The 20,824-nt window shown below is 40.5% G+C and overlaps 1 protein-coding gene across 10 annotated transcripts in view; it reads right to left on the bottom strand.

Annotated features, from left to right (window-relative positions):
* Window positions 1–20,824, bottom strand: part of GABPB1 (GA binding protein transcription factor subunit beta 1) — a 68,714-nt gene that overhangs the window by 33,422 nt on the left and 14,468 nt on the right. For all 10 annotated transcript variants that reach the window (XM_074393612.1, XM_074393614.1, XM_074393616.1 and 7 more), the window contains one exon: window positions 921–1,028. In XM_074393612.1, coding sequence (XP_074249713.1) covers window positions 921–1,028 — 108 coding nt within the window. The remainder of the gene's footprint in view (window positions 1–920; window positions 1,029–20,824) is intronic.

Here is a 20,824-nt window from a genome sequence, read left to right as displayed (position 1 = left end):
AATCTGGAATTTTCAGTTGTTATCAATGGGAAGGTTAATTCAGATTCCTAGCATTCCAAATCCCTAAGACAATACTTTTATTTGTCCTCAGAATTAAAGAGTTACGTTTTTTGCCTTCCCCACAACTGACTTCCTTTTACAGTTGTCAGGATCTCATTCCCATTCCTTTCTTCCTCTTTGGTCATGTTTGCAATAGTTTTACAAGTAATAACTGAAATATAAACTTGTTTTTCTTTTTAGGAGCAACTACAACACTAACTCCAATCTTTATCAGTATCATTCTTAATTATACATTCTACCTGTGCTATTTATAAGACCTTTAAATTAAATCCCAAATAGATACAATTTTTTTTTTTTTTGGAGATGGAGTTTCACTCTTGTTACCCAGGCTGGAGTGCAATGGCGCGATCTCGGCTCACCACAACCTCCGCCTCCTGGGTTCAGGCAATTCTCCTGCCTCAGCCTCCTGAGTAGCTGGGATTACAGGCACGCGCCACCATGCCCAGCTAATTTTTTTGTATTTTTAGTAGAGACGGGGTTTCACCATGTTGACCAGGATGGTCTCGATCTCTTGACCTCGTGATCCACCCGCCTTGGCCTCCCAAAGTGCTGGGATTACAGGCTTGAGCCACCGCGCCCGGCCTATAGATACATTTTTATATTCATGCCACATTAATGCATTCCAAAGCTTGAAAGAAAAACTCTTTTGTGGATGAAATATTTGGATAAGGTTGTCCAATATCAAAGAAAATAATATAAACTACTTCTTTTAACAAAGGTATAATTCTAAAATAATAAACACATTTGCAAAAAAAATATTTTTTTTGCCCCTCATAAACACAATACTGACTAAATTTTTCTCTGGAAAAACTCAAAAATGAGAAGAAAAAAACACACAAAACATTAAAGTAATTCTTTACCCAGTCTGTAGTAAAAGGAGCTCCATTTGCCATCAAAATACGAACTTCGTCATCTTGACCTGCTCGTGCCGCTTCTAAAAGCTTCTTTCCCAAATCTACCAGGGACATCTAAATAAAACAAAGATGAATTGAACATCAAAATCTCCATTTATACTTTATGACATGGCATTTTCCCTGTCTTTATTAATAAGTCAATTCTCAATTATCCCTTCAAAAGAGTGTATTATGTTTTAATTTTAAATTACAGATCATAGAAAAGCAGTTTATATTTGAATTTTTGAATTTATTTTCCTTCCTCATTAAGTTTTTACTTACAATAAAAGTTTAAATTCTCCAAATACACCTGCTAAAAGACAGAAGAGGTAAGGAGCAGAGAATAGCTGGTCTAAAATTTTTTTTTTTTTTTTTGAGACAGTCTCACCCTGTCACCCAGGTTGGAATGCAGTGGCATGATCTCAGCTCACTGCAACCTCTGCCTTCTGGGTTCAAGCAATTCTTCTGCTTCAGCCTCCTAAGTAGCTGGGACTACAGGCAGTCAAGAATTAGGCGAAACTGATACTTTGATACACTGACAACTCAGATATGCTGATAGTAATATAAATGGATCAGCTTTATTTGTTAGTCAATTTGGCAAATTTAAAAGTTACAAAAACATCCAAGTCCATTGATCCAACAAGTGATCCCACTTCTAAGAATCTATTCTAAAGAAAAAATATACTAAAACAGATGTATCAATAAAGATTACATATGCATATATATGTTATATATAACTTTTATAATATAAACTATCTAAAGGTAAGAAAATGATTGAATTGTAGACTCTAAAGGAACAAAATGCAGTAATTTAACACAATAGTTCTGAAACTATAGAACAACAAAAAATTTATGCCACACTATGAAAAGATATAAAATTTTTGAATGTCAAAATACGCATAAAAATATAAAATACTGAAAAATATTAACAATTGTTTAGGATGGTATGATTATGGGAAATTTTGTCCTCATTTTACAAAGTTTCTATAATGTTACTATATTACCTAATTTTAAAAATGTTTTTTCTTTTAATTTTTTTTTTTTTTTTTTTTGAGACAGAGTCTCACTCTCTCACCCAGGCTGGAGGGCAATGGCATGATCTCAGCTCACTGCAACCTCCCCCTCCTGGGTTCAATGGATTCTCCTACCTCAGCCTCCTGAGTAGCTGGGATTACAGGTAGCCACCACTACGCCTGGCTAATTTTTGTATATTTAGTAGAGATAGGGTATCACCATGTTGACCAAGCTGGTCTTAAAATCCTGACCTCAGGTGATTTACCAACCTCAGCCTCCCAAATGCTGGGATTACAGGCGTGAGCCACCGCGCCCGGCCCAAAAATGTTTTTTTCAAAGAGACAAATTACATTGTACAACTGTCAACTAAGCAAATGATAACATTAAGGAAAATTTTATGTTCCTGACTTACTAGACGGGATGAATGGAAAAAATAAAGAAAATGTAGGATATTGAGAACTTAGAATATCATTCACGTATCTGCTTACATGAATTACAATAAAATGATGAAGCATTTGAACAAATCAAGTTTCTCGATAATTATCCAATTGTCTTAATTATTCAAAACACCTCACAGTTAAGGACCTAATATACTTAAGTTACTCTGGTTTTTTTTTTTTTTTTTTTTTTTAATTTATTGTTTTTTTTTTTTTAAGAGATGAGGTCTCGCTATGTTACCCAGGCTGGAGTGCAGTGGCTAGTCAGAGGCGCGATCCCACTACTGATCAGCACGGGAGTTTTGACCTGCTCCGTTTCCGACCTGGGCCAATTCACCCCTCCTTGGGCAACCTGGTGGTCCCCTGCTCCTGGGAGGTCACCATATTGATGTCGAACTTAGTGCAGACACCCGATCGGCATAGGGCACTACAGCCCAGAACTTCTAGGCTCAACTGATCCTCCCACCTCAGCCTCCCGAGTAGCTGGGACTACAGGCACGAGCCACCGCGCCCAGCAAGTTGCTCTGGTTTTAAAATTCCATGGCAAGTTACTCTGGTTTTAAAATTCCATGATCAATACAGCCATATGATAGATTAATGTAGATGGATTCTTGGAAATCAGTGGTTCTCACTGGTAGCAGCACTGCCCCCTAGAGGGCCCTTTGTTTGTTTATAGAGGCATTTTGGGGATTGAAGGTGAAGATACTCTGCATTTAATGTGCAAATGCCATGGATACTACAGGTCCAACAAAGGAGGGAATAATCCTGTAGGACAAAGAATTGTCACATGTTCTAAATAATTTTCAAGATTCCACTGAAAATTTATCTAAGGATAAAATCTAACATGTAAACAAAATATATTTTTTCTACAGTGTTAATGTATCACAAATATTCTGGAATGCAGCCATACTGTAAACCTATTTGTTTTGTTCAGAAATTTACTAAGAGTTGTTCACCATTTTGGAAAATCATGTCAATGCCACTTTGGCATCTGCATCACCAATATCACATATCAATCAGCTTGTCCAGCTATCATATTCACAATGGTTTTATGTGCCAGCATAAGCATTTTACTACCTCATTGTAACATCTAATGTAGTGTGCTTGAGTATTTGTCTTTTTTTGAGACAGAGTTTTGCTTTTGTTGCCCAGGCTGGAATGCAATGGAACGACCTCGGCTCACCACAACCTCTGCCTCTGAGGTTCAAGTGATTCTCCTGCCTTAGCCTCTCGAGTAGCTGCGATTACAGGCATGTACCACCACGCTCAGCTAATTTTATATTTTTAGTAGAGATGGGGTTTTTCCATATTTGTCAGGCTGGTCTTGAACTCCCGACCTCAGTGATCCGCCTGCCTCAGCCTCCCAAAGTGCTGGGACTTTTTACATATTTTAATACATTTAATACACATTTTATTATAAATTGCTTCTTTTCTCATTCTCTTTTATATTGTATTCAAAACATGATTTCTGGGCCGGGCGCGGTGGCTCAAGCCTGTAATCCCAGCACTTTGGGAGGCTGAGGCAGGTGGATCACGAGGTCAAGAGATCGAGACCATCCTGGTCAACATGGTGAAACCTCGTCTCTACTAAAAATACAAAAAATTAGCTGGGCATGGTGGCGTGTGCCTGTAATTCCAGCTACTCAGGAGGCTGAGGCAGGAGAATTGCCTGAACCCAGGAGGCGGAGGTTGCGGTGAGCCGAAATCGCACCATTGCACTCCAGCCTGGGTAACAAGAGTGAAACTCCGCCTCAAAAAAACAAAAACAAAAACAAAAACAAAACATGATTTCTTTGAAATTATACAGATCAGTAATGTTAACTATGATTTTCTTTCTTTTCTTTTGAGATAGAGTCTGTTACCCAGGCTGGAGTACAGTGGTGAGATCATGGCTCACCACAGCCTTGACCTCCCAGGCTCAACTGATCCTCCTGCCTCAGCCTCCCGAGTAGCTACAATTACAGTAGTATACCACCACACCCAGCTAATTTTTGTATTTTTTGTAGAGATGGGTTTTTGCCATGTTGCCCAGGCTGGTCTTGAACTCCTAGGCTCAAGCAATCTGCCTTCTGAAGCCTCCCAAAGTGCTGGGAGTATAGGCATGAGCCACTGCACTCAGCAACTATGATTTTCATTTAAAGTTAGCAAAAAGGGCAATAAAATATTTCTTATAAAAAGGTGGCAATGAATCTATTAAGATTGAAAATCAGTGGAAGAAAATATACATGAGACCAAGCAAGGCAAAAAAAAAAAAAAAAATCAAAGGTGCTCTGATTTTCTTGCCAAAATAATTAGTAAACTTTTAATGAAAACACCAAATTTTGCATTTTCACTTCTAATTCTCATCTAGAAGAGACCACACACATAATAGCTTTTGACCCTTTTTAATAAGACAACAAAATTGACCAAGTGGAGTATAACTCCAGGTCAAGTCACTAATTTACTCAGTTCAATATCTATATATTAAAATCCTGGTCAGGCAAAGTGACTCAAGCCTACAATCCTAGTACTTTGGGAGGACAAGAAGGGCAGATCACTTGAGGCCAGGAGTTTGAGACCAGCATGGCCAACATGGTGAAACTCCACCTTCTCTACTAAAAAATACAAAAATTAGCTGGGTGTGGTCCCAGCTACTCAGGTAGCTGAGGCAGGAGAATTGCTGAACCCAGGAGGCAAAGGCTGCAGTGAGCCAAGATTGCTCCACTGCACTCCAGCCTAGGCAACACAGCAAGACTCCATCTCCAAAACAAACAAAAATCCTCAGACATAAAGTGCTAGATTTTTTTAAAAATCATTTAGTTTAATAATAAAAACATATTGCTCTTTTGGTGTGGCAAATACTCTTTTGCTCCAATTAAAATGTATGTTAATAATAAATTTATTATATGAACGAGCTACTTTTGCTCAAAAATACATGCCAAGAGGGCCATCTAGTGGTAACAGGAATTACTAGCAATGATTACATGTTAAAGCTTAAGAGTCTATTTTGTTTTGGATTTCTATAATTTACAGATTTACAACTTACAGAGTTGTGAGGATTATAGCATCTACTGGACATGAAAATTCTATAAAATCATAAAGTAATAGTTCCATGTGACTGGTCACCAGCACTCTTAAATAAAAATGAATTTTTAAATATTTACACCTATTATATATTTAATAAGCTTTTTGTCACATTAAAGATTTAAAATAAACTTGCCATATAATTCTTATGCTTGCCGGGCGCGGTGGCTCAAGCCTGTAATCCCAGCACTTTGGGAGGCCGAGGCAGGTGGATCACGAGGTCAAGAGATCGAGACCAACCTGGTCAACATGGTGAAACCCCGTCTCTACTAAAAATACAAAAAAATTAGCTGGGCATGGTGGCACGTGCCTGTAATCTCAGCTACTCAGAAGGCTGAGGCAGGAGAATTGCCTGAACTCAGGAGGCGGAGGTTGCGGTGAGCCGAGATCGAACCATTGCACTCCAGCCTGGGTAACAAGAGCGAAACTCCGTCTCAAAAATAATAATAATAATAATAATAATAATTCTTATGCTCAGTGAGTACAATTATATATTCAATATAAATATCCTAAAGATTTTCCCCAAGCAATTTTGTATTACACACGCATCCAAAGTCTTTAAAATGTTCATACTCTTTAGCTTAGTAATTCTACTCATATAAACCCATCATAAGGAATATATTAATATATTACTCAAAATCTAAATATATTAATAATAATCTTATTTAAAACAAGGAAAAAACCTTCCCAACTACAAACAATGATCAAAGAAATTAAGATGTGTCATAATGGAATACTGTAGTGATTTATTTATTTTATATTATGGAAAATTTGTAGTATATACAAAGTAGACAGTAGTATAATAAACTCCCACATAGTTACCATTTAGTTTAAATATTATCATTTTATAGCCAACTCATTTCCCACCTCCACCCATTATTTTGAAGCAGATGACGAGGTCAAGAGATCAAGACCATCCTGTCCAACATGGTGAAACCCCGTCTCCACTAAAAACACAAAATAAATTAGCTGGGCATGGTGGCACACACCTATAGTCCCAGCTACTCGGGAGGCTGAGACAGAATTGCTTGAACCCAGGAGGCGGAGGTTGCAGTGAGCCAAAGTGGTGCCACTGCACTCCAGCCTGGCACCTGGTGATGGAGCGAGACTCTGTCTCAAAAAAAAAAAAAAAGTTTTTATTTTTATAGATTCAGGGGGTACAGGTGCAGTCTTGTTACATGTATATATTGCACACTGATGAAGTCTGGGCTTTCAGTGTACCCATCACCTGAACAGTGAATACTGTAACCAACAGGGAATTTTTCAACACTTGCCCCTCTCCCCCGATTCCCACTTTCGGAGTCCCTAGTGTCTGTTATTCCCCTCTGTATGTCCATGTATCACCATTGTATAGCTCCCACATATAAGTGGGAACTGTGCACATATGCTTTCATAAAAATAAAATTATAATAAACAAACAGGTTTACTGTACATCAGAATTATACAGTTTAAAGTAATCTCAACACATCCTTGTGTTCTCAGAAGTAAATACTATCTAAATGTTTACTGCTCATCCTTCCAGATCTTTTCTATGCATAAAGAAGCACACACAATGCTTCTTTTTAAACAAAAACACACAAAGGGGTCAGGAGGGTGGGCAAAAACAAAAAATTAAAACTAAAAAACATGAAGAGATCATACTATATTGTTTTGCAATTTGCTTTTTTACTCCATTCACAAGCAATTGTCTTAGTTATTTTATTTATTTTATTTACTTTTTTTTTTTTTTTTTTTTTTGAGACGGAGTTTTCGCTCTTGTTACCCAGGCTGGAGTGCAATGGCGCGATCTCGGCTCACCGCAACCTCCGCCTCCTGGGTTCAGGCAATTCTCCTGCCTCAGCCTCTCGAGTAGCTGGGATTACAGGCACGCGCCACCATGCCCAGCTAATTTTTTGTATTTTTTAGTAGAGACGGGGTTTCACCATGTTGGCCAGGATGGTCTCGATCTCTTGACCTCGTGATCCACCCGCCTCGGCCTCCCAAAGTGCTTGGATTACAGGCGTGAGCCACCGCGCCCGGCTATTTTATTTACTTTTTATTTTTTTGAGATAGAATTTTGCTCTTGCTGCCCAGGCTAGGGTGCAATGGTCCAATCTTGGCTCACTGCAACTTCCACCTCCCTGGTTCAAGTAATTCTCCTGCCTCAGCCTCCCAACTAGCTGGGATTACAGGCATGCACCACCAGGCCCAGCTAATTTTTATATTTTTAGTAAAGATGGGGTTTCACTGTGTTGGCCAGGCTGGTCTCGAACTCCTGACCTCTGGTGATCCACCGCCTTGGCCTCCCAAAGTGCTGGGATTACAGGCGTGAGCCACAGTGCCTGGCCAAAAGCATCTTTTTTAAAAGCCCATTTTGTCTTTAGTAGTGTTCAAGTAGTTCTCCTTCCTCAGCCTCCCAAGTAGTTGGGATTACAGGCATGCACCACCACCATGCCTGGCTAACTTTGTAGTTTTAGTAGAGATGGGGGTTTCCCCATATTGGTCAGGCTGGTCTTGAACCCCTGACCTCAGGTGATCCACCCACCTCGGCCTCCCAAAGTGCTGGGATTACAGGTTGAGCCACCACACCTGGCTGATAGCAAGTCTTCAAAATCTGGTGTGTTATATTTATAGCACATCTCAGTTTGGATTAGTCACATTTCAATGCTCAAATATTCTTATATAGCTAGTGGTTACTATATTGGACACTTCAGTTTTTTTTGTTTTTTTTTTTTGTTTTTTTGTTTTTTTGAGAGAGAGAGTCTTTTGTTGTGTCGCATAAGCTGGAGTGCAATGGCAATCTTGGCTCACTGCAAACTCTGCCTCCTGGGTTCAAGTGGTGCACCACCATGATCACACCACTGCACTCCTGTCTGGGCAACAGGAGTGAGACCCTGTCACAATGACAATAATATTTTTTGATATAAGGGATTAAACTATATTACAAAAATTAATTTTGCTGGGCACAGTCGTGTGTACCTGTAGTACCAGCTACTTAGGAGGCTAAGGCAGGAAGATCATTTGAGCCTGAGAGTTCAAGACTGTATTGCACAGTGGCTACTAGAAAATTTTAAATCTGGCTTCAGTCACCACCACAGAGGAATGGGAAGCTGTCACCCTAGGATCAGGCCCATGGGGGAAATGGGAAACCTTAGTACTGAAGTAGTCTGTGCTGGCCCATGAGGAGCCATGACAATAACACCAATCATAATTAATAGAATGCGCTACTCTCACCACAGGCCCCAGATGACAACATAGGTGCCCTTTTTTTATTCTATCCCCACCTAATGGAAAGAAAAACAAATGTGTAGAGGCAAGAAGTGGCCAAGGACCCAGCATGAGGCAGAGAGAGGTCACTCAGCCTTTCTACACCTCAGTTTACACATCTATAAAATGAAAACTAAGGGTAATAGCAGAACCTCTCTCACAGGGTTGTTCTAGGGATTAGAGGCAATTAGCCAGGCAGGGTGGCTCACACCTGTAATCCCAGCATTTGGGGAGGCTGAGGCAGGAGCATCTCTTGAGCCCAGGAGTTCAAGACCAGCCTGGGCAACACACAGAGAGACATCATCTCTCCCTAATAAAAAAAAAAAATTAGCTGTACATGGTGGTGTCTGCCTGTAGTCTCAGCTACTCAGGAGGTGAGGCAGAAGAATCGGTTGAGTCCAAAAGTTTGAGGCTTCAGTGAGCCACGATCATGCCACTACACTCCAGCCTGGGCAACAGAGTCAGATCCTGTCATTCATTCATTCATAAACAAATAAATAAAATTTAAAATTTTATTTTTTTAAAAAAATGGCTGGGTATGGTGCTCATGCCTGTAATCCTTGCACTTTGCAAGCCAAGGTGGGTGGATTGCTTAAGTCCTGGAATTCAAGATCCGCCTGGGCAACGTGGCAAAACTATGTTTCTACAAAAAATACATAAAAATTAGGTGGACAGGTGGCACACACCTGTGGTCCCAGATACTCAGAAGGCTGAGATGGGAGAATCACCTGAGCCCAGGAAGGTCAAGGCTACAGTGAGTTGTGATTGCACCACTGCACTACAGTCTAGGCAACAGAATGAGACCTCATCTCAAAAAAAAAAAAAAAAAATTTTTTTTTTCTCTAAATGAGTTCATTGACAGCAAGTGCCAGGCCAAAAGTAAGTGCTCAATGAATCTTAGTTACTGCAGTCCTCCACTGTTAACGACCTGTGTTCATTGAATGCTGTGTGCCCAAGCACCATCTCCCTACACATAGACCTAGGAGTAGGGGCTATACTGCCTGTACTCACATTACCAGATGGGAAAATCGAGGTTTGGAAAAGTCACCTGACCAAGGTCACAAAGCTAGTAGTTGGGAAATTCGGCCTCAGAGGTGGGCTCCCCTGGTTATGAAGCCCTTTCAGTGATCCACTGCCCTGAATGCTCCCAAAGTCTCTGTGGCTTTTTTTTTTTTTTTTTTTTTTTTTTTTTTTTTTTTTTTTTTTTTTGAGACAGAGTCCTGCTGTCACCCTGGCTGAAGTGCAGTGGTGCAATCTCAGCTCACTGCAACTTCCTGGGTTCAGTGATTCTCCTACCTGAGCCTCCTGAGCAGCTAGGATTACAGAAATGTGCCACCACATCCAGCTAATTTTTGTATTTTTAGCAGAGATGAGGTTTCACCATGTTGGTCAGGCTGGTCTCAAACTCCTGACTTCAAGATCCTCCCCCCTACCCTCCCATCTCGGCTTCCCAAAGTGCTGGTAGGGCCACTGCACCAGCCCCATGCCTCTTTTTATGGACAAGAGTTAAGGTTATAGTACTTGCTGTTTAGAAAACAATTAAAGGTTAGCTAGGCCCAAGAATTTCTGGCTCCTTGGGGAGACTGTGGGATTAGGAGTACATTGTTTCTTGTCTCCAGTTTTTAGAGGGCTGGCCTCAATAGATATGTGTAGTTCCCTGAAAACACCATGCCCAAGGAAGGTGTTCAGTAACAGGTGTGTGTTTCTGACTCTAAATGTCAGGTCCTAAGTAAATTTTATGATTTAAAAAAGGTGAAGTCAGTGAGGGGTGAAATGTGCTTTCAGAGTGTCAGGATGAAATTGTTCCCATGATGAAAAGGTACAAGTGTACCCCATAGTAAGTGGGCCCAGATCAAGACTTGGCATGGCTAAAAGCCAGAAGTTGAGACCCTACCTCTGCCACAGATCAGCTGCATGACCCAGTACAAATCTCATCACCCTGTCTGGTTCTGTTTCTGTGGATGTAGAATGGAGCAATCAATTGCAAAAAAAAAAAAAAAAACTTGTGGCTCACTGTAGTTCTACTGGAAAGAGCTATTCTAGAGTCACTGGTCAAACTTCTTAAAGCCACTAACTTCAGAATTTGTAAGAAGTCATAACATTTAAAAATAAGATTTAAGTGGAGTCTTTTTTTTTTTTTTTTTTTTTTTTTTTTTGAGAGGGAGTTTGGTTGTGTTGTCTAGGCTGGAGTACAAAGGCACCATCTCAGCTCACTGCAACCTCCACCTCCTCAGCTCAAGCGATTCTCCATCTCAGCCTCTCAAGTAGCTGGGATTACGGGCGGTGCACACTACCACACCAGCTAATTTTTGTATTTTTAGTAGAGACAGGGTTTTACCATGTTGGCCAGGCTGGTCTCAAACTCCTGATCTCAGGTGATCCACCCGCTTCAGCCTCCCAAAGTACCAAAAGGCATGAGTCACCATGCCCAGCCAAAGGGATTTTTAGAAAAACTTCACCTAGGCCAGACAAGGCGGCTCATGCCTGTAATCCCAGCATTTTGGGAAGCCAAGTCTGGTCCCAAACTCAAGCCCAGGAGTTTGGTACCAGACTAAGCAACATAGTGAGACCCCTATCTCTCCAAAAAATTTTTAAAAAGAAAAGAAAAAAAATTTTTTTTTAAATAGGCAGGCTTGGTGGTGTGCTCTCAGGAGGCTGAAGTGGGAGGACTGCTTGAGCCTAGGAGGTCAAGGCTGCACTGAGCTATGATCACACATACCCCCTGTATTCCAGCCTGGCAACACAGCAAGACCCTGTCTTTTAAAAAAAAAAAAAAAAGAAAAGAAAAACTCCACATCAATTGTCCCTGTTATGGTGCTGAATAGGCTTTCCTTCTAAAAATTATAGGAGGAGATAGTCTTTATCTTTGTTAGATTTCACAAATTCATTTGACAATGAAGAAAGAGACCCATGGATTCTACTAAATCCTCCTCATCTTTGTAACCCAATGTGCCTTTGCCTAATTCAACTACTAGCTGCTTTTAAATCATATGAATGTATCCCAGAAAAAAACAAAACAAAACAAAACAAAACAGAGGCTTGTAAAGAATCCAAGTAGAAGATAAAGAAAAGGCTAGACTAGAACTCAACTGGAACTAGCCAGTGCCTTTGAATTAATCAGGGAGTATAACCTGTTTCCTACAAAGTGAAGCCAATAAATTGCTGGTTCTTGTAAGTCACAAAAATTAACCATCAATATTCTGCTCAAGAAAAAGAATGCATACATTCTGATCCTTACTTCTCAGGATTTCTCATATTCATCCCCTCCTCTCTACTACCTCTGGTCTTACGCACTCATTGCCTCATACCTTAAACATCACAATGGTCTCTTTGCTGACCTAACTCTAGTTTCTCCATCCTACTTCCAGGCAATCCCCCTAAAATACAACTACATTCAATCAAACATTTCTATATCTGAACCTGACAAAGTACCTGCCCTTAAAGAATTCACCATCTACCCAGTAGGAAGACATACGTCTCATGATTCCCTTGTCCAAAATCCCCACAAATATAATTATTCTGAAGAACAATTTATCAACTTCTAGCAGAGTTTAAGATGTGCCTACTCTCTCTCTCTCTCTTTTTTTTTTTAGACAGAGTTTTGCTCTGTCACTGGGCTGGAGTACAGTGGCACGATCTCAGCTAACTGCAACCTCCGTCTCCCGGGTGCAAGCAATTCTCCTCTGTCAGCCTCCCAAGTACCTGGAATTACAGGCATGCACCACCAACCCAGCTAATTTTTATATTTTTAGTAGAGACAGGGTTTCACCATGTTGGCCAGACTGGTCTTGAACTCCTGACCTCATAATCCGCCTGCCTCAACCTCCCAAAGTGCTGGGATTATAGGCGTGAGCCACTGCGCCTAGCCCCCTGTCCAGTTTCCTTTCTCTCCTTCCTTGCTGCCTTCTTTTAGTTCAATTCTATTTAACATTCTATAATTTCCTCTAATGATTTGGAAGTTATACCCTCTGTTTCCGTTCTTTTGTTTTTCTAGAAATTATGCCATACAGCAAAGTCTAATCAAAATCCTATTCTCTTTTCCCAAAAAACCTATAGATTTTAAAAGACATATGCAACACATCAACAAGATGTAACATGTAGACCCTGTTCAGATTCCAGTTTGAAGAAACCAAATGTAATTTTTAAAATCATTTTTTAAGATAATTGGGAAAATGTGAATACTAAGTATGTAATACAAGAAATTATTACCGATTTTTTTCTGTATATGATACTGGTATTATACTTTAAGTCCTTATCTTTTATGAGATAAGAACAACGTATTTATGGGTTAAATAATGTGATTGTTAGGACTTATTTTAAAATACTTGGGATATATATAAAAACATTTTAGTCATGAATTCATAACTGTTGAAGGTGGGTAATACATAAAGATTCATCATACTCTTCTCTTTTACATATTTAAAATTTTCCATAACAAAGAGTTTTTAAAAAATTACTATCCTTCTAAGTAAGACAAGGACCTTAAATCCTATAATTCTACCTATCCCACTTGTTATTCCCTTGTTTTTAATACATTAGACATTTTTACTATGGTTAACGTAATCCATATTCATTTTCATTCTCTAAATATATATCATTTTCTTTATCTTATTTTTTGGGATGGAGTCTCACTCTGTCACCCAGCCTGGAACACAGTGGCACGATCTCAACTCACTGCATCCTCCACTTCTCGGGTTCATGTGATTCCCCTGGCTCAGCCTCCCGAGTACCTGGGATTACAGGCGTGTGCCACTACGCCCAGCTAATTTTTGTATTTTTTAGTAGAAATAGGGCTTCACCATATTGTGAACAAGCTGATCTCACACTCCTGACCTTGTGATCCGCCAGCTTCAGCCTCCCAAAGTGCTAGGATTACAAACATATGTCACCACGCCCAGCCTCTTTACCTTTCATTTACACTTCATAATGAAAGGTAAAGAGGTTTTGTGATTTGGGATCAAATTCTTTCTGTCCTAAGTTTATCCTTTAAAAATATACTGTCCAGGCCGGGCGCGGTGGCTCAAGCTTGTAATCCCAGCACTTTGGGAGGCCGAGGCGGGTGGATCACGAGGTCAAGAGATCGAGATCATCCTGGTCAACATGGTGAAACCCCGTCCCTCCTAAAAATACAAAACATTAGCTGGGCATGGTGGCGCATGCCTGTAATCCCAGCTACTCAGGAGGCTGAGGCAGGAGAATCGCCTGAACCCAGGAGGCGGAGATTGCGTGAGCCGAGATTGCGCCATTGCACTCCAGCCTGGGTAACAAGAGTGAAACTCCGTCTCAAAAAAAAAAAAATTAAAAAAAAAAATTAAAAAAAAAAAAAAAATATATATATATATATATATATATATATATATATATACTGTCCAAGGCCAGGCACAGCGGCTCACACCTGTAATCCCAGCACTTTGAGAGGCCAAGGTGAGCAGATCACCTGTGGTCGGGAGTTCGAGACCAGCCTGATCAACATGGAGAAACCCCATCTCTATTAAAAATGTAAGATACGCTGGGCATGGTAGCGCATGCCCGTAATCCCAGCTACTCAGGAGGCCGAGCCAGGAGAATCGCTTGAACCTGGGAGGCAGTGGTTGCAGTGAGCTGAGATCACACCATTGCACTCCATCCTGGGCAACAAGAGTAAAACTCCGTCTCAAAACACACAAATAAAAAAGTACTGTACAATATGGTGCATGTAGCTATTTAAATTAATTAAAATTAAGTAAAACTAGAAGTTCAGTTTAATGGTTACACTAGCCACATTTCAAGTACTCAATAGCCATATGTAGCTTGTGACTACAATATTGGACAGCACAAAGAACATTTCCAGGCCAAACATGGTGGCTCACACCTGTAATCCCAGCACTCTGGGGGACTAAGGTGGGAGAATCACTTGAACACAGGAGTTCAAGCCTGAGCAACATAGTGAGACCTCATCTCTACAAATAATTTTTTAAATTAGCCAGGTGAGGTTGTGTGTTTCTGTGGTCTAAGCTACTCAGGAGGCTGAGGTGGGAGGATCGCCTGAGCGATCCACATTATTACATTATCACATTATTTTTTTCTTAATCTTTTTTCTTTTGTTTTTTATTTTCTACCTTATCACATTATTTAATCCATAAATATATTGTTTTTAGCTCAGTCAGCCATGATTGTGCCATACTCCAGCCTAGGCGACAAAGTGAGACCCTGTTTCAAGAAAAAAAAAGAGTATTTCCATTTCCACAGAAAATTCTATTGAACAGTGCTGCTTTAAATGATCTTTCACAGGTAAGATATTGTTGACAAGTTGTTTTTATCTGAAAATATCCTTATTTTGCCATCATTCTTTAAATATATTATCACTGGGCATAAAATTCTAAATTGGTAGGTAGTTTCCATTTCATATTGCAGACATTTCACTGTCTGCTGATTTCCACTGTTGCTGTTGAAAAGTCATCTATTACTCTAATTCTTGCTCCTTTGATGGTTTTTTCCCCAGTTACTTTGGTTTTCTGTGACTTTATTACAACATGTTTAGGTGTGGACATATCATAATCCTAATTAGGATTCATTGGAATTCCTGAATCCTGGTTTAGTATCTTTCCTTGGTTCTATACAGTTATCATTTCCCCAATGTCCCATTATCCCTTCCTTTCCTTCTAGAATTCCAATTAGAACGCTCTCACTCTATCCTCATATCTCTTACACTGTTCTCTATATTTCCCGTCTTTCTGCCTCTAGCCATCATCTAAGCTACATTCTGGATAATTTAATCTATATTCCAATTTGATAATTTTTCTGATGTGTCCCATCTGCTGCAAATTGCATCACAAGTTTTTAATTCAGTTACTTTATTTTTTACTTTTTTTGACACAGGGTCTCATTCTGTCACCCAGGCTGGAGCACAGTGGTACAATCTTGACTCACTATACCCTTGACTTCTTGGGCTCAAGTGATCCTCCCACGTCAGCCCCCTCAAGTAGCTGCACTACAAGTGAATGCCACCACATCTAGCTAATTTTTGTGTGTGTTTTCTGTACAAACAAGATTTCACCATGTTGCCCAGGCTCACCTCAAACTCCCAAATCAGTTCTTTTTTTATTCCAAAAATTCTATTTGCTTTTTTCAAAATGATGATGCCACTAAAGAAAACAATCGGTTCCTGTTCCTTCCTTATTCTCGAGTTTGTCATTTATTTCTGTAAACACAGCAAACTTGGTTCTTCTATTATGTATCTTTTAATTCTATTATATGATACATATGAAAATCTTTCTCTGCTGTCTGTTTTTTCTCCTGGTTCATGCCTATGGCTCCTTGTCTTCTTGTATGTCTAGCTAGGTGCTCATTCTGTCCTTGAAAAAATGTGGGGAGGCCTAAGATGGAGCCTTCCTTCAGAGAACATTTGCATTTATTTCTGCCAAGCACCTGGAGTCAAGAACCAACCTAAATGAAGTACAGCTTTTCGGTTTCCCACCTATGCTATGGGCATAGCTTTGTAAAGACTCTTGTTTCCTGTTTCCTTTCTCCTGTTATGCTCAGTGCCAACATAATTTGTCTTGAAATTCCTTGATATTTGGCTGGGAGGTGGGTGATGAAAGGCAGAAAAATTGTTAGTTTTGGTTCATTCTTACCTCTCAGCTGTAGATACATGGAGCCCAAGCCTAATTAGTCAAGAATATCTCATAAGACTTTACATGTCCACATGTTGGGTGGGCTCTGCATCTTAATTTTTGTCCACCTCACCCCATAAGACTGATGAACAGAAATCTAAATTTCTTGATATTGGCAAACATACTGAAGGCAAAAGTGGCTTCAGTTCTCCAGATGGTCTGTTAACTTCTTGCTTTAGGCTTTCTTCCAGAATTTGGCTTAACAGATTCCCTTCTCTTCCCAGTTCTTCAAAGCTATTAAGGTAATGTTTTATATATTTTATACAACATTTTCAATTGTCTTCAAAAAGAAGACTGGTCAGGCAGGCACACAGCTCACGCCTGTAATCCTAGCACTTTGGGAGCCCAAGGTGGGTGGATACAAGGTCAGGAGTTCAAAACCAGGCTGGCCACATGGTGAAACCCAATCTCTGCTAAAAATACAAAATTAGCCGGCCATGGTGGTGTGCGCCTGTAATCCCAACTACTGGGGAGGCTGAGGCAGGAGAATCACTTGAACCCAAGAGGCGGAGGTTGCAGTGGACGAAGATCATGCCACTGCACTCCAGCCTGGCAACAGAGCAAGACTGTCTCAAAAAAAAAAAAAAAAAAAACTCCTCTAATCTAGGCCACTATTATCCAGAAAAAAAAATATACTTGGAAGTGACCTTCCTGATGTACAGCTGACCCCTGAACAACACAGGTTTGAATTGTACAGTCCATTTACACACATTTCTTTTTTTTTTTGAGACGGAATTTTGCTCTTGTTACCCAGGCTGGAGTGCAATGGCGCGATCTCGGCTCACCGCAACCTGCGCCTCCTGGGTTCAGGCAATTCTCCTGCCTCAGCCTCCTGATTAGCTGGGATTACAGGCACGCGCCACCATGCCCAGCTAATTTTTTGTATTTTTAGTAGAGACGGGGTTTCACCATATCGACCAGGATGGTCTCGATCTCTTGACCTCGTGATCCACCCGCCTCAGCCTCCCAAAGTGCTGGGATTACAGGCTGGAGGCACTGCGCCCGGCGTTACACACATTTTTTAATAAATGTATTAGAAAATTATTTTGGGCCAGGAGTGGTGGTTCACACCTGTAATCCCAGCACTACAGGAAGCAGAGATGGGCGGATCATGAGGTGAAACCCCATCTCTACTAAAAACAAAAAAATTAGCTGGGCATGGCAGCATGTGCCTGTAGTCTCAGCTATTCAGGAGGCTGAGGCAGGAGAATCACTTGAACTTGGGAGGCAGAGGTTGTGATGAGCCAAGATCTCACCATTGCACTCCAGCCTGGGCAACAATAAGTGAAAGTCTGTCTCAAAAAAAAAAAAAAGAAAAAATTATTTTGAAGCCAGGCACAGTGGCTCACACCTGTAATCCCAGCACTTTGGGAGGCTGAGGCAGATGGATTGCTTAAGCCCAGGAGTTCAAGACCAGACTCTATCTCTACAAAAAATTTACAATTTTTAAAAAAAAAATTAGCCAGGCATGGTGGCACACAGCTGTGGTCCCAGCTACTTGGGAGGCTGAAGTAGGAGGATCACTTGAGCCAAGGAGACCAAGGTTGCAGTGAGCCATGTTCATGCCACTGCACTCCATCCTGGGCAACAGAACAAGACACTATCTCAAAAACAAAACAAAACAAAACTCACAAACTGCATATTTTAAAACTTACGAAAAAGTTAGGTATGTCAAGAATGCATAAAATATATTTAGATACTGGTCTATTTTATGGTTTACTATCATTAAGTATACACAAATCTATTATAAAAAGTTAAAATGTAGCCAGGTATGGTGGTACATGACTTGGAGGCTAAGGTGTGGGATCTCTTGACCTTAGGAACTACGGGTCAGCCAGGTGTGGTGGTGTGTGCTTTAGTCCTAGCTACTCAGGAAGCTAAAGTGGGAGGATCACTTGAGCCCAAGAGGTTGAGGCTGCTGTAGGCCATGATCACATCACTGCATTCCAGCCTGGACAAGAGTGAGACCTTGTCTCAAAAAAAAAAATTACACACACACACACACACACACACACACACACACACACGTAATATATATATCTACAAAATATATATAAAGAGGTTAGAGACAATCTAAAACTCCAGCCCAGTCCAATCCAGCATTGCTCAATTTGTTTCCCAAAGCTCCAGACTTCAGTAGCAAGAAAGGCAGTGGCTAAAGAGTAAGCACAGATTGGAGATGACAGAATGGCAAGTTTCAGCCCCTTTTCACTCTCACATAAACAAGATCATCTCCAATTGTTATGAGATTCTATATTATTTGTAATTTTTACAGCATTTTTTTTGAAAGACTAAGCCAGCAATAAAATAATCTTAAAAAATAAAATTTTAGCCGGGCGCGGTGGCTCAAGCCTATAATCCCAGTACTTTGGGAGGCGGAGGTGGGTGGATCACAAGGTCGAGAGATCGAGACCAACCTGGTCAACATGGTGAAACCCCGTCTCTACTAAAAATACAAAAAATTAGCTGGGCATGGTGGCACGTGCCTATAATCCCAGCTACTCAGGAGGCTGAGGCAGGAGAATTGCCTGAACCCAGGAGGCGGAGGTTGCGGTGAGCTGAGATCGCGCCATTGCACTCCAGCCTGGGTAACAAGAGTGAAACTCTGTCTCAAAAAAAAAATAAATAAATAAAATAAAATTTTACTAGTAAACTATCTTCTCTTCAGACATGATGGTTAAAAGTTTTGAATCTCAAGCAAAAATTACTGGTTGAGTGCAGTGGCTCATGCCTGTAGTAATCTCAGTGCTTTGGGAGGCTGAGGCAGGCACACTACTTGAACCAAAAAGTTCAAGACCAGCCTAGACAACATGGAGAAACTACGTCTCCACCAAAAAATTAAAAAAATTAGGCCGGGCGCGGTGGCTCAAGCCTGTAATCCCAGCACTTTGGGAGGCCGAGGCAGGTGGATCACGAGGTCAAGAGATCGAGACCATCCTGGTCAACATGGTGAAACCCCGTCTCTACTAAAAATACAAAAAATTAGCTGGTCGTGGTGGCGTGTGCCTGTAATCCCAGCTACTCAGGAGGCTGAGGCAGGAGAATTGCCTGAACCCAGGAGGCGGAGGTTGCGGTGAGCCGAGATCGCGCCATTGCACTCCAGCCTGGGTAACAAGAGCGAAACTCCATCTCAAAAAAAAAAAAAAAATTAGCCAGGTGTGGTGGCATGAGCCTGTGGTCCCAGATACTCGGGAGGCTGAAGTGAGAGGATCACCAGAACCCAAGAGGTCGACGCCTGCAGTGAACTGAGATTGCGCCACTGCACTCCAGCCTAGGTGTCAGAGACAGACCCGTCTGTCTTTGATGGGTTAAAAAGAAACCCGTCTTTTTTTTCTTAAAAAAGGAAAAAAAGAAAGAATTACAAAGTAGTTCTTTTTCATTACTATTCCATACCCAAATCCTTACTAACATAAATCCAGAAAAAAACTACTACATTTATTTGCAAGTCCTGCAAGTATGTGCTTTATCTGTGCTCCTCTTTTATTTAATTTTAGACTGTAGCCAAATAAAACTCAGGTAAAAGAAGTATGGATAAATTAGGACCTCAAAATTCAGATTCTGAAATATAATTCACTCAAAAAAAATCTAAACACTAAATTATATAGCAAGAGCTTGTTTTCGTTTTGTTTACTTTTTGAGACGAGTCTTGCTTTGTGGCCCAGGCTAGGGTGCAGTGGTACGATCTTGGTTCACTGCAACCTCTTCCTCCCAGGTTCAAGCAATTCTCCTGCCTCAGCCTTCTGAGTAGCTGGAATTACAGAGCACACCACCAAATCCGCCTAATTTTTGTTTAGTAGAGACAGGATTTCACCATGTTGGTCAGGCTGACCTCACTATACTATACTATACTAGTAGTAGTAGTAAGGTACTTGTTTTTAGTTTAGTGTGTGTTGGTTTGTGTACTTTAGATATGGAACTTTTGTTTTGTTCAGTTAGCATATCCAGAATTTCCCAGGCACATGCCAAAACCTAATCCTCCTTCTGCATTACCTGATAACATTATCACCCTCTTTACCTCCCAATTTAGAAATCTGGGAGCTATCTTCAACTCTTCCCTCTCCCTTATCTTCTACATATAGCTGGTCTGAATATTTGTGTCCCCACAAAATTAACATGTTGAAATCCTAACCCCAAGGTGATGGTATTAGTAAGTAGGGACTTCCATTCCATTCATAATTTCATGAATGGAATTATTGCCATATAACTGCTTTCTTTGTTCCTTCACCATATGAGGGCACAGCAAGGCAGCTCCATCTATAATGCAGGAAATGGGCTCTCACCAGCCATGGAATCTGCCACCACTTTGAAATTCCCAGCCTCCAGAACTGTGATAAATAAATTTCTATTGCTTATAAGTCACCAGTTTATATTTTGTTATAGTGCCCCAAATGGACTAATACAGTTGGTCATCAAGTAAGTTCTATAAGGTCTACTTCACATCTTTTTTTTTTTCAATAGA

Source organism: Saimiri boliviensis, chromosome 2, assembly GCF_048565385.1.
Source record: "Saimiri boliviensis isolate mSaiBol1 chromosome 2, mSaiBol1.pri, whole genome shotgun sequence".
NCBI classification, from domain to species: domain Eukaryota; kingdom Metazoa; phylum Chordata; class Mammalia; order Primates; family Cebidae; genus Saimiri; species Saimiri boliviensis.
This window is presented reverse-complemented; position numbering and strand designations above follow the sequence as displayed.